Source organism: Synchiropus splendidus, chromosome 10 (genome assembly GCF_027744825.2).
Source record: "Synchiropus splendidus isolate RoL2022-P1 chromosome 10, RoL_Sspl_1.0, whole genome shotgun sequence".
NCBI lineage: Eukaryota > Metazoa > Chordata > Actinopteri > Syngnathiformes > Callionymidae > Synchiropus > Synchiropus splendidus.
The window spans coordinates 19,390,096-19,403,793 of NC_071343.1; the positions used below are offsets into that span (position 1 = coordinate 19,390,096).

The 13,698-nt window shown below is 41.9% G+C and overlaps 2 protein-coding genes across 5 annotated transcripts; both read left to right on the top strand.

Annotated features, from left to right (window-relative positions):
* Positions 1–5,596: 5,596 nt before the first annotated feature.
* On the top strand, positions 5,597–9,620 carry ska3 (spindle and kinetochore associated complex subunit 3). Of its 4 annotated transcripts, XM_053877538.1 has the most exons (11): positions 5,608–5,910; positions 5,991–6,052; positions 6,483–6,651; positions 6,732–7,161; positions 7,239–7,297; positions 7,741–8,021; positions 8,359–8,532; positions 8,676–8,731; positions 8,985–9,025; positions 9,106–9,124; positions 9,399–9,424. In XM_053877538.1, the coding sequence occupies exons 1-11, from the start codon at positions 5,793–5,795 to the stop codon at positions 9,409–9,411; spliced, it is 1,422 nt and encodes a 473-aa protein (XP_053733513.1). In that variant the 5' UTR covers positions 5,608–5,792; the 3' UTR covers positions 9,412–9,424. The 4 variants fall into 4 exon arrangements, with proteins under 4 accessions (XP_053733512.1, XP_053733511.1, XP_053733510.1 ...); XM_053877537.1 differs by having other exon boundaries at positions 5,597–5,910; positions 6,744–7,161; positions 8,985–9,124; positions 9,399–9,620; XM_053877536.1 differs by having other exon boundaries at positions 5,602–5,910; positions 8,362–8,532; positions 8,985–9,124; positions 9,399–9,620.
* A 266-nt stretch (positions 9,621–9,886) lies between these two features.
* On the top strand, positions 9,887–13,509 carry LOC128766029 (uncharacterized). Its single transcript, XM_053877366.1, has 2 exons — positions 9,887–10,119; positions 10,746–13,509. Exons 1-2 carry the CDS (start codon positions 9,942–9,944, stop codon positions 12,056–12,058), a joined length of 1,491 nt encoding a protein of 496 aa, XP_053733341.1. The 5' UTR covers positions 9,887–9,941; the 3' UTR covers positions 12,059–13,509.
* Positions 13,510–13,698: the final 189 nt, after the last annotated feature.

The window sequence follows — 13,698 nt, forward strand, 5'->3', positions numbered from 1 at the left end:
TGGACACTCAGTTTAGGCCCATGAAACAAAACGTACTGAACCTCAACAGAATAAAAAAAAAAAATTGGGTAATGAGGGTAACCATCCATACTGTGCATTTTACCCACGATAAGACAAGACTGAACCAAGAGTTATGTTGTTGTCCTCCATCATAAACTGAATGAAGCAGTCGCTCTGTTCTCCAAGAGGATTGTGAGGAAGGCTGCTGTCCGCACCACATGGAGCTTCTTTCCTTGAATCAGTTTCAACATTTTAAGGTGGTGGTGACCCATGCCGGCTCTTTCTTTGAAATAGACTTGGCACAGCACAGTGGCAGGAGTGTCTCTCGTTCCTAAAAATAAACCTCACAGATGTCCTTCCCTGATTTTGTTTTTTTTTTTTAGGGAGAAGAGTGGGGTTTTCTAACGTTGGAGCTTGTTGGTGAGTGGGGATTAAGCGAGCTGGAAGGACACCAACACGGATGAACAGTAGCGAGAAGTTTTATCTCTGTATTTATCCGGCTTGTGGCCAGATTCATATTGTATGTTTAACAAAAATAATATTCTTGTTGACAAAAATTGAGAGAACTTAAATGTGAGTCAAACAACAAATGACTCAAGAAGCCAAAAAGCTAGCAGTTGAGTTGAGTGAGGAAAACTTTGCAGCTCCTCGCAGCCGCTGCAAACAATAAGGTCATGCTTCAAAAAGATAATTACACTACCAAGCAGGATCTTAACAAGACTGTACGTAAGCTGGGCAGCTCACTGTTTGTTGCTCAGGGGCACTACGGAACAATGCCATCATTAGAGAACAGAGATGGGCTGTGCCAGCAGTAATGTCATGTGGATATAAACTACCTTCCGTCACTATTGTCTATGTAAAAATGGACAGTTCTTTTTTCCCCCTCCAAAAGCAAAGCATCTCTTTTGGGGAATTTGCCACCTCAGCACATGACGACGACTCGAGAGGTCGCAGCTGAACTTTACGTTCCCAAACATGCGGTGCTGCATATTTCATTACCCACGAGAGGCACGTTTTTTTAACGTCACATTCATCTTTGTGTCGGGAAGTGAACGTAGAACCAGTCTCACACATGTCCTTAGAGGGACCCTACATCTCTGAGCCAGTGATGAACAACCCCCCGAAATACCCCCCTCATCTTTGCAACGCAGTTAGTCCAATTTGAGATATACGTCCTATGTGTATGTACATTTGTGAGTCCATTTATTTAACTGTGCTATGTTGTTGTGAACCGTGTGTGCCTTTTGTGTTTATTCACAAGCATGTGTGTCTAAGGTGAGGTTGTATTTAGAAGATACGGCTGCCTAATTGACAACTTCCCAGAATGTCCTTGAATAAAACATGACAAAAATGACGCACAACACGTTCCAAACCCAAGTCTGAGGGCAAATTCTGATCCTGCAGGTCAGTTAATGTGGCTCACTAAATTAATTCCACTGCTATTTTAAAGTGCACCAAAAGCATTGTGCATCACCTACAGTACATTGTTGCCAAGAGGATTAGAGCGTTCGCAAACAGGGATTATGCTCATCAACTTTGAATCTAGAAACTTCCAAAAAGAAAAAAAGGGCACAGAGGGCAGGTGTTTGTTGCCTGCCTGACTTCAACCCTCAATCAGATGAACCAGGGCACCGAGACTGAGCTGTGTTGAGCATAGAGAAGAAAAGATAACAAAATCATATCATCTATTCATTTTGTATGTGTGCGACATTGTTATCAGATGCACCGTTGAGCACTTCAGAACATTTTGAACAGTGAACTCATGACTACCCCCTGCTGTCCAAGTCAGGTCATTGTAATCAATGATTTTTCAAATGCTGGATTATAATGAAAAGGTATCGAATTAACTATAAATATGAATATGATTTGGTAAAAAATACATTTAATTAAAATAAAATTTATGTAAATGACCGGCTGGGCTGAGGTCTGTGTTCCCTTTGAGGAGCATGTTTTGTTTCATGTAACAGCAAAGCTCACAGAGTTTAGGCGTGTCATATCAAGAGGAATTTTACCAAGCTTCATGATAATATTCTTGACGTTAGTGACTCTAGGCTGCATGACTGTCTATGATGACTGGAACTGTGAAGTGAAATTAAATTTTAATGATCCCCAGCAGAGAGCCCGTCTCACCCAACACACCTTGACCCACACACTTGCTTCTTTCAGCACAACAGGACGGTCAAATTGATCTGCTCACTGTTTCCCACTGAGCTGTCCTTCACCTGAGACACATAAGTGAGGTCAAAGGTCGACATCTCATTTTCTGCGGCAAAAGTGTAGCTTGTCTTTTAACGGCTGACTCATGCTGGTTTGACATTTCATCCCTGATGGAAACAAACAACCTTGTAAGAGGCTTTGTGAGAGTCCAGAGGTGTAAATGAACACTCAGCTGCTCAGTGGCTTGAGTAAACGTGCCTCCCAGGTAGGTTCATTACCTTCACATTGATGTCCCCACCCCGTGATCCTAATTTCCTGAGCCACACTGCCAGTCACTTAACCATCTCTAGTGATGAAACCGGAAAACTTGCTCGAGTGTTGGGGGGGAGCTCTCGTCACTGAGTAACATTGGATGTCAGTTAATGTATATAACTTCAGGAGGTTGTTACATGTACAACGAAAGGCTTGCCATGCCTTGGCTTACCTAACCCCAACTTCCATCTTTGTGGTGTCAGGATATACATGTGCTTCAACTGAAGACTGAACGCATCCAGTTTTGGACGTCATGATGGGAAGCTGTCAGATCATCAATATGTTACGCCATGGCAGTGAGGATTTGTTGCTTTCTAAGACTGTCATCCCATCAAAATGGATGCCAATGAATCATGTTGACAAAATCACATGTAGCAATAACAGCAGTGTTTCAATTTGCATTTGAGTGTTGGTTATACCCTGTAAACAAAGGCGCTTGCCATCACGGAAGATGAAAACTAAATTGAGCGATAATGCAGTTGTTACTAGGCAAGCCTGCATTGCACAAAAACTATGACACCATGAGTGAAAATGCTTAGTACATCCATTAGATTAGATTTGATGGCCTTTATTAGTCCCACGGTGCCTAGTAAAGCTCAGACGTCATTCCATAGGAATTATATGGTGGGATGGGGGTAGGGCCTTTTTGCCGAGGGTTGACATGTCCCCACCACACACAAATCATGTGTCATCGTAATGTATTTTCAGTAGAATAGACAATTCCGACACTCCTGAAAGCATCATCCGCACGTATCCGAGTAACATAGCTCAGCGATTTAGCATAGAGAGAGGGAAAGAAATGAAGAGTGGAGAAAGCAAGCCAGCTCCATGACGTATAAAAGAAACATATTCCTAGTTCTTTTTTAGCTAAAGCAGGTAGCATAAATGGCTTGATCTACAGTGTGCTGAAGTGAACAAAAGTGTAAGTCTCACTAAAGAGGGATTCAGGAGAAAGGATGACAAATGTTGAAAACTTAACGTACTAAGCCTGTGACGCAGATGCTTTTATACTAGTAAAACTCATGATGATCATTGTCCCCATCAAGATGTTTTTCAATTTTGATAATTGCTTTTTCAAACCCCCTTCTCAAAACAAACTGACGCCGTGGTCTTCAATCAATCTCAGTTCGACAAAGAGTAAGTGTACAGTAGGAGCCACATCCATGCCAAAATTGGGCGCCTAGTGGCGGGCCATAGAACTGCATTCTGAGCCCTGAAAATGAGTTGGACGGCTGCCAGAGGACGCTCAATTGTGATTTATTTTGTCACAAGCCAATACGATTCTTTAGTCCTGGAAGTGGTTTTAGTTATTCAATTATGCACATATGAGTTTTTATTAATGTGGTAGTGCGGAAGTATGTGCTGCCACAGTGCCTTTCTAGTCGTGAATGATATGCATGTGCTTAAGTGAACTACATTGAAGTAGAACCTAAGGTGTACAGGCTAAATTAAATGAACGTGTCCACTTTTCCCTTCCTGGACTTTTTGGGATTTGTTTGTTGAAACGCATCACAAACTAATCCTCACTATGCCGGTCACTAAATCATAAGGCTTTGTAGCTTTGGTCAATATGTGCCGTTAATAGCACGTTCATCAGTCAAGCGTTCACAGAACGCTGACCCTGAGGGGGCAGGGGTCCAGGAATCAAGGAGGCTGGATCGAGGATGTGGAGCCACTTGTGATACAGTCTCTGGTGCCTGTTTCCTGCCCTGAGTGGCAGAGAGTTGCTGCCCCTCCCAACTACGTTGGACACTCACATGCACACAATAAATACATATACATTTGTATGTTTGCCTGCTGTTTGTGTTCATTATGAAATGCATTAATCCAATAATTTATTTTGGAATGAAGGTGCATGAATATAGACTTTAACAACCTCCAGGTGCACAGTTTGCAACAGAAGAGTAATGCTGAGCTTGTCAGAATTATTCCTCGGCAGCAGATAATGTCTTCATTATTTTTAAAGACTGAGGAGGGGAGCCTTTTTACCTGCTGGTAGACAGACCTTATTTGTTTATCCTTTTATTTCCCTTCTCACGGCTCAATTTGCTGATTTATAGATGATTCCTAGAAAGCCATCTTTTTTCAGGCAATTAAGAGATTAGCAAATGTATATAAGCTTTACAAACATGAGGGAGACAGATGCTTTAGTCATGCAATTACCCATATAGCTACGTTTATGTAATACAGTTAAAACAGCCAAAGCACAAGATCACACAGGAGGATGAACTACACTGATCCGAGGTCAGTTGGAACTGTCACGCTGCAGCTTATTTCAAATATAATGCCAGTTTTTTTTACACAAACACAGATTAAAAATCTAATTCTTTCTCTACGAATGCTGAAAACAAATAACCCTAATTTATGTTAGCGTTAATGTGCTAATGTATTTTATTATTATAAGACAAATGCTGCCTGACTAATCCCCTCGCAGTTCCATTTATGAGATTATGTTTCAGAGTCATAAATGATTAAAAAAATATGTTTTTATTTAAATACGACTACGTTAAAAATGATTTATAATATAGAAAATGAACAGTTACATGTATTTTTCATTAGTAATATATTATATATGGCCAAAACTATCATTTTAATCTTTTTATGTCACAGTTCTTGCGGTCTCTCTTCTGTTATGTTTTTTGTCAAACACAGTACCGACAGTAAGCACCTACGCAGTATCTGGTTAGTAGCGCCATCTTCTGTCTGCATGGCACAAATTATCTCCGTTTTTAAGCTATTAAGACTCAAATGTTGCTTTTTTAAATGAATGGGGTTTAAATAGAGGTATTTAATTCCACTTCAAAACATGCTCAGTCATCAGCACCTTGTTAAAATATAGATTATGTGTGCGTAAAACATCTTAGTAAACAATGAAATACACTACTTTATGCATGTCTTTAAATCCGCAGAATTCATTGGAGTTTATATAATCTACACATATTCGAAACTATGAAATGAAACGGTGACTCAGACATGTTTTGTCCTGTGTTTATTATTCATTCGTGTTTATGTTTATTGAAAACGACGCTTTTGGTTGGTCTGAGTGATGTAAGAGACGTTTATCATGGTCACTTTATATATATTTTTCACCTCATTTGTGATTAAGTTAAACCTCTGCCACAGAAGTAAAACAGTCACAGGGTATTGAAAACGCAGTACTTATCTATACCTTTAGATGGCGCTAGCTAATATATCCACCATCAGGCGCTGACAACAACGAAGAAGAAACGAGGCGCCACATTTGAATAGTTCACCAAAATAACTTGCTTGACGCAGTCATTTTCTGGGCTTTTTCGAAAAGCGGTGGGTTCCAGGAATTGAACATGGATACAACGGGAAGGTTTTTTTGGAAGCTGAAAAAGCTGGCGGTGACGCTGGAAACAGAAACAGTTAAACTGCAAAGGAGGTTTGAGAACCAACAGAACGACGACGATGACGACGGTGAGACATCTACAGCAGCGTTTCATGCTCGGGAAATAGCTTAATATCAGTACAAAGAACAAGACGTGTTTCTATTCCAGAGTCATCGTCCAGGGCTTTGAGAGCGTTTCACGAAATCAACTGCGACGTCCAAAACCTCAAGGTAGACCTGTCAAAATCTGTATCCTCTCCCAAACATACTCAAATGAATAAGTATTCGAGTCTCCTAAACTTTTGACTTGAAAGTGCACATACGTTCAAAATAAAGTATATTAAATTATATATGGAGCTACCGTATGAAACCAGTGGTTGGTGTTATTTGAAACAAGAGTTTGCATTTGTTACTGAAAACGACCATCAGCATATAATGTATGATGATTTATGTTTACAGATACTGATGACTTGTTTAGAAGGTACTGTAACGATCCAATAAAGTGTTGTTAAAGAATAGATGTCAGCGGAGAGTCGTCGGCAATTAATGAAAGTAGTCCAACTGTATCCTGGTCAGTAATGTGTTTTAGACAGTATATTGAGACTTGTATTTTTTATGTTCATTTCTTCTTTTGTGAGTCAATTTTATCTCATTTTTTTAGGGACTGGTTGATGACACCCTTACTCAACAGAACACCCATGAAAACAAAGTGACCGCTTTCATCAAAAGCTGCAAAATAGTTGAGCAACACATTGCTGAGGATATTTCTAAAGTGAAGTCTCACTGGGAGAAATATGGTTACCAGGCTCCTTGTGCCAAAAAGCCAAAGGGTAAGTATCTATTGGCGTGCCAAGTTATACCCTTTTTAGCTTTGATGGTCATGGTGACTGATGAATTGATCTCTTATTAGTACCATCTACAGAATCCAAAGACTCAGTGGAAGAAGATAAAGTCACAGATAAAAGTGAAAACAAAGAATTGGCGAGCTTGGAAGAGCCAGACGGAAGCCTCTGCCCTGTTCCTAATGTGCCCACTGACCGACTGCGAACACCACAAATGTCGGACTATGGCCTGTCTGAGATGCACCTGAAGAGAAAGATGGCAGAATGGATCTCAGAGGCTCCTCTGGCGCCCGAGTTGAGCGTTTCTCAACCGTCAATGAAAACACCTGAACTACCCGTCATGTCCGCCATTCCCAAATGTGTGCTGAAAATGGATGAGGAAGAACTCCAGACACCTCAGATGGCCCATTTTGGTATCTCCGACGAGACCTTGTTTTTGAACAATGACTTTACCATGGATCTTTTCCGCAAGGATAAGGATGTCAAAAAGCCTGCAAGGTAGAGCCGTAGATGATGAGTCGGATGCATTACGACTGTTCAAGTTCTTCACCCTGGTTTGTTGTTTCCTTTGGCAGATCACTGCCAGATCCCCCGACAACACCAGTGAACGCCATAAAAACTGTTGAAGTAAAAGGTATACTGTTATACTAATGCTTTTTGCACAGTATTAACAAAATATTAATTACGAATGACCTTCAGAATTCCATGGACAGTTGTTGTCCAGTGCTACCTTTAGGATAGAAGTAGGATCTGCCATTGATTCGAACTCAAGCGATTTGTTGAAATTCCCTGCAAATTGAAACTATATGCCTGGTTGTATAGTTGTGTTACAGATCACTTTTGAATGAGTTTTTAATATGTTGCCTAATAAAATTGAGGTTTTACTTCTTGAAATATGGAGATGTGTTTTTATATCTTAGATTATAATAATTCTTTAGATATAAAAATGCCTCGTGGCTGAGAGATATAAGACTTTCCGAAACAACACACCTTCTGATTCAGATTCTTTTCATATCACAATATAAGATGTTTTGTGACCTGTCTACATATGCTGCCTTTCTCATTGTCACCAAACAGATGATGAGGGATCTCCCGAGCAATCGGTGGTCTGCACACCTGGGAACATCCTTCCTGCCACTCCCGAGCTCCCTGTTTTCAAAACTCCCTTCATGAAACACCTGTTGAGCAAGTCTAAACCAGCTGAGTCACAACCTGAATTTTCCTGCACCGATGACCTTCACGAAACACCGGTGGCCAAGCTTGGTTTCTGCGAGCAAGCGTGGGACGATGATGTCACTGGCGATCTCATACCGGTGATGCCCAAACTAGAGTCCCAGCTGGGAAATACTTTGCTAAGTGTAAGTAGCGCCCTCCTTAGTAGCCTCCTTTTTAAACCGTAGGAGATGCTACTTTTTATCAATATATAGTAATACTTTTGTTTCATTATAGTTTACTAAGGGTCTTTTTATATTGGTATGATTGTATTTCACTTGGGCCAGCGCAAAACACAATTTGACTTTAATATAGTCACATATTGGTCTTTGTTTTTTTAAGTTAGTTACTTTTTCCTCTGTAGCAGCGGGAGTTTATTTTCTCTGAGCTCATGCAACACTTACTCTAGACACTAGATGGAGCGCTTTCTTCGGTTTGTAACTATCATATTAAACGTTTTCTTTCCACCATGTTCCTCCTCAGCAGAGTATGAGAAAGCTTGAAAGATCTAGAGCAGAGTCATTCATAGGAACGATGGACATGGATGGACCCACTCAAGAATTTCATTTGAGGACGCCACATCACGACAGAATGTGTATGGAGCCTTCCACGCCTGAGATGCCAGACCTGAGTTCAGTCACTCTGGATATTTGTAAAGTGAGTACTGTTTTTTGCTCCTTCTGCTTATAGCAGATATAATTGGCTGTGATCAACTTTCCTCTCAATAAGTAACATCTAGCAATAATGCTGTTGATTGTCATGACTCAAAGGTCAAATCATTCAATTCTTCCTTTTTCTAGCTCGTGTCTCAGACTTATTCCAAAGATGCAGACGTTCCAAAAAAAGGGCAACGCAGGTGAATGTTCCCTCTTTAAAGTGTGTTGTGTTACAGCACGGTGAAACACTGTTTTGCATTGAACTGAATTGCAGTCCAACACAATTGGCGGTGTCATCAAAAAGAGGCTTCCATTTACCACAATAACAATTCTGTGAATGTTCAATTGCACATCATATTTAAAGGGCTGCTTCTGTTAAGATTGTTTTGTTTGGAGACTTATGAATTGAAGTGTTCAGCACTGCCCATCTCTAACATGTCACTGTCTGTGCAGTCTTCTATTTTCTCCCAAAGTTGTGAAGCAGGTGAGCGAAAGTGAGTTTCTGACTTTACCAGCTTACCTGAGACAAATGAGTCTGCCCAGCCTCAACCAGACTGTTGTCAACCTCAACCAGTTCATTTCAGAACACCAAGGTTAGTTTTCAAAGTAACGCTGAACTGAAGATCTCTTGTTTGTTTTGCATACTCTATCTTAAAAAAAAATCTGTTGAAGTTTGTGACCTCATTCTTGATGTATTGTTTCCCTTACAAAATAATAAATAACATGCAAATGTATTTTTATTAGGCACCACATACAGTATGACTTCAAATGGTTCCAGAAACAGCAACCATTGTGAACTTAATCAAATGAAATGGGAGTAATAGGTCAGAAGCATCTATGTGATTGTGCTTTTGGTTACCATTCCAGGGGAGAAGACTGAATTTCAGATGGAGGAGCTGACCAGAGTCACCAAGGCTGGGACCAGAGCCCCAATCTACATTCTGTGTCTCAGTGAACTCAGGAGGCTGAAGCTGGTGGGAGGAGCCAGGAACACGTCTGTGTACAGACTCAATGATGAAATCTAATAAGTGACCCACCCTCCTAGTATTTACATATAGTCTGTTTGTCTCTCTAAATTGCACTTTTCGTTTGTCCAATATTAAAAAAGTGTCGCTATATTTAGTCAATATTCGTGTTTTTTTTTAGCAACGTGCACGTTGCAGTCATAAAATGTAATATTGGAAATACCGTTTTATCGGTTTCAAATTAAATTTTATTCTTAATACTACCTATTTTTATTCGGGTATTCCGGTGGGGTCGTCGTTGAGCGCGATGACGTCATTCTACGGCATGTGAGTGACGCGTGATATAGCGCGTCTTTGCACGCTTTCCTGTCAACCATTTTGGGAGTCAAAACTCGCTGACAGCCAGCAGCGCTGCACCTCCGGGCTGGCCCCCCGTGGCCTTATTATGGTCCATACGTGCGTGGTGGCCGGCTGCAGGAACAGAAGAACCCCCGGCTCCACCCTTTCGTTCTACCGGTTCCCGCGGGACCCCGAGAGGAAGAGGCGCTGGATTGCCGCGGTGAACCGCCGCGGGTGGGAGCCAAACGACGGCAGCAGGCTGTGTAGCACTCACTTCATCTCAGGTGCGCCTTTGTGGACCGACGCGTTGATGCTTGACACTGAAATATGTTTAATATCTATTTGCTCTGAAGTGTTTTAGCCGTCAAGCTTTAAAACGTTAGTGAATTATTTGCATAACTTTGGAAGTTGTAACAACTTGTGTTTGCTTTCTACCCAAGATTTAACCCTTGCAAGGTAAACAAACTCGCAAGCCAGCGTTTCAGCTGGACACTAAGAATCATTACATCTAATCATTTTTACTGGAGTTGACTATAAAAGAATGAACTACTGAAATAAAATTGCAGAGAGCCTTGATTATTTAGATGCACCTTACTTTTTATTTTAAAAGTTAAGGCTTTTGAGATTAAACATTGGTTTGCTTGCCTTATTTAAATCGTCTGGTAATAGCATCCGAACATTCACTATTAAATATTAAGTCATTACTCGTGATGCAGTTTTTTTATTGGGTTCTAAATTTTATTTTTGTGACAAAGGTTTAGCTGTGAAAACTGAAGGAATTGCAGATTATTACATTGATTTAACCAGGAAAAATGCAACTCGCAATGAATGTCAAGAAAAAGTAATGTGTCCTAGTGAAGCACTTTGTGTTTTTCTAAATGTAAAATGCTGTTCTTTTTCCCTCATGCAGGGAAACAGGTGAAGAATCCTCGCTCTCCAGATTATGTCCCCTCAGTCTTTGTAGCAGCTTCAGTGTCTCCAGAAATGAAGGAGCCCACTGCCACTGAAATAGCAGACAAACAAGAGGCACGTGTGGAGGCAGCGAACGCCTTATTAGTCCTTCAGGGTCAGGGCAGGTCGGTGGTGGTGAGTCAGTATGAGCAGTGTGAGGTGACTCCAAAGGTGGCAGTGGAGGGGAGTACCTCCTCATACTTCGGCATGGAGGAAAAGCACGATGAGGACGAGGCGGTGAGAGATGGCAAGAAAGGGAAGTGTTCTCAGGAGCAAACTATACCTTTCACTGATATCCTGAAGGCTTTGAAGAAGGAGAACCAGGCTCTCCGGGAGTCTGTGGACAAAATGACCCTCTCTGAGAACTCTTTGAAAAATGATGCAGAGAAAGTGAAGTTCTACACTGGCTTACCCAACTTCTTTGTCCTGGAGACGGTCATGTGGCTGCTGGCTCCGCATATGGACAGTGTGAAAAACATGAAACTGTCAAAGTTCCAGCAGCTGCTGCTGACACTAATGCGCCTCCGCCTGGACCTCCGAAACCAGGACCTGGCTTATCGCTTCGGGGTGAAAGTTGGGGTGATCACTAAAACGGTTCATCGGATGGTTAACATCATGTCTTCCACCCTGGTGCCCACAGCAGTTTTCTGGCCCTCCCGAGCAGAGCTCCGTAAAAACCTCCCTTCGGCACTGAAGGACTCCTACCCAGACTGTGCCGTCATTGTCGACTGCTTCATGGTGCCTTTTGAGGAGCCCTTTCCCAGCTGCAACGAGGACCTGACGGCTGTGCAAAGCTCCCAGAGACTGGTCGATAGATGCAGCGTGTTGAAGTATCTCATCGGTGTTGCCCCACAGGGTGTGGTCACCTTTGTTTCCAAAGGCGTGCTGGGAAATATTAGCGACAAGATGCTGGCAGAGAGCTCTGGCTTCATGTCCAAGCTCCTCCCTGGCGACGTTGTTTTAGCAATTCGTGATCTTGACATTGCAGAGTCTGTGGCTTCCCGTGGAGCTGTGTTTACAGTGATCAGCAGTGATTGTAAAGAAGAGCCGCACTGGAGTTCAGAGAAGCACAGCGATGCTCTGACTGTTTTGGACCATGTGGAGAAGGTGGTCTTCATGGTGAAGAGGAGATATGCCGTGCTCACAGGTCCTGTGGAAAGTCCCTTCACCTCAGCCACAGAGAAAATGTCTAACCTCTCTACTTTTGATAGAATTGTACAAGTAGCATGTGCCTTAAATAATCTGTGCATCTCTGCCTCGCCGCTGGAGTGATGCTGACCGTGACCTTCTGTTCAGCTCAGTGCTACGACGATGCATGGAATTCCCTTTAAGGCACTCAATCCATGTTGTGCAAATGTCGCAGCTTTGACCCGCCTTTGTGGCAGTCTTTTTTAATCAGGATCAAAACACATTCCTTATGCATCATGTCATCAAAGTATGCAACTCTTTAGATAACCTAATTCAGTGAAGCTATTGACAACATTTTTGTCAACCTTGTTTAACTCCTGTTGGCTCAGTTTGCAGGAATGCTATGATGCAAATAGCTTTGTCTCTTTAGTCTATGGTTCTGTTATGTTACTTTTGAACGTTCTCCTGCTGGTCAGCGGTCTGTGCCTATGATGAACTGTCTAGGTCCCCAATGTTGATGGCTCCATGTATGCACAAATCAGAAATGAGCAAAAGGATATGCTGGCTGTTAGCTTGCATATTCTTAAGTCCTGGAATTTAACAACTACCTCTTTACCTCCTCCCTCCCTCTTATACAACTGCCTTCTGACCCCTTCTACTCACTGGCCCTCACCCAAACGTCACCGTATTACGGTCATCTACACCAGTGGTCCCCAACCTTTCTATCACGTCGGACCGGTCAGTACTTGACAATTGGAACGTGGCCCGGGGGGTATGACGTTGCCACTTTGACCCGTCATATAAGGCCTCTGCATGTTTGTGTGCCCACTAAGACTCACATACTCTTCTCCTCTCGACCGGTGCCCTAACGCTTTCTGACTCTGATTGCCATGGTAACGTTTAAACATGCCTTCAAAATTGCTTATAGATACATCACAACACCGAATATAAAAGTGCATGGAAATTTGAACTCACCATATTGTTAAATCGATGTGATCCCTGACCTTGTTTCTCTGTAACGAGAGAAAATTTGGTCATTTTTCAAAATAAAAGATCCGTCAGACTCAAAACAGAAATAATTATTTATTGTGCGGGCTGCTACCAATTCATCCCCAGACCGGTAGCGATCTACACAACATCGGTCTGACTGGTTCACCCTGGTTACCCCTTTAACATTTAACTTATTTTCAGTCTGAGTCCATTCTGTACATTAACTTTGAAACTCCTCACGACCTGGCACATTCCCTCCCTCTATCTCCCCTTCCTGCAGTATAAATCCAGATTTATGTCGCACAGAAATGTATACATTCCGTGTAAACGCACACAAGCCGGTATGTTCCGGAGCTAGTCGCAGCACAGCTGGACTCTTGGACGTTTCATTGTGAAGCTATTAATGTATCCCTTTAAATACAGCACCTTCCTTCAACTGGTGTTTGTTCGTGAATGTTCATTCCTTGGTAGCCATTGACAAGTGTGCTGTTTTTGTCACTCATTAATGTAAAGCAAGTAGTCGTCTCATACTGCACGTTTGTCCGTTGTACAAATACATGTACTGGTGTCTCAAGTTTGGTCTCTGAGAACATTTTAATAAACAATTGAATGCTGCCTGTAATGTTGTTTTATTCAGTTTCAGTGAAAGTTTGACTTTCGACGATAAGTGTCGGGTGAAGTGGTGCTTACTTGAAGCTCAACATTGTACGAGTAAACTGAACTGCTTGTAATCGTAGGCCTCACGGATAGAGTTTCTTACTAGCTATCTTCTTTGGAATAAACAGCATAGCACC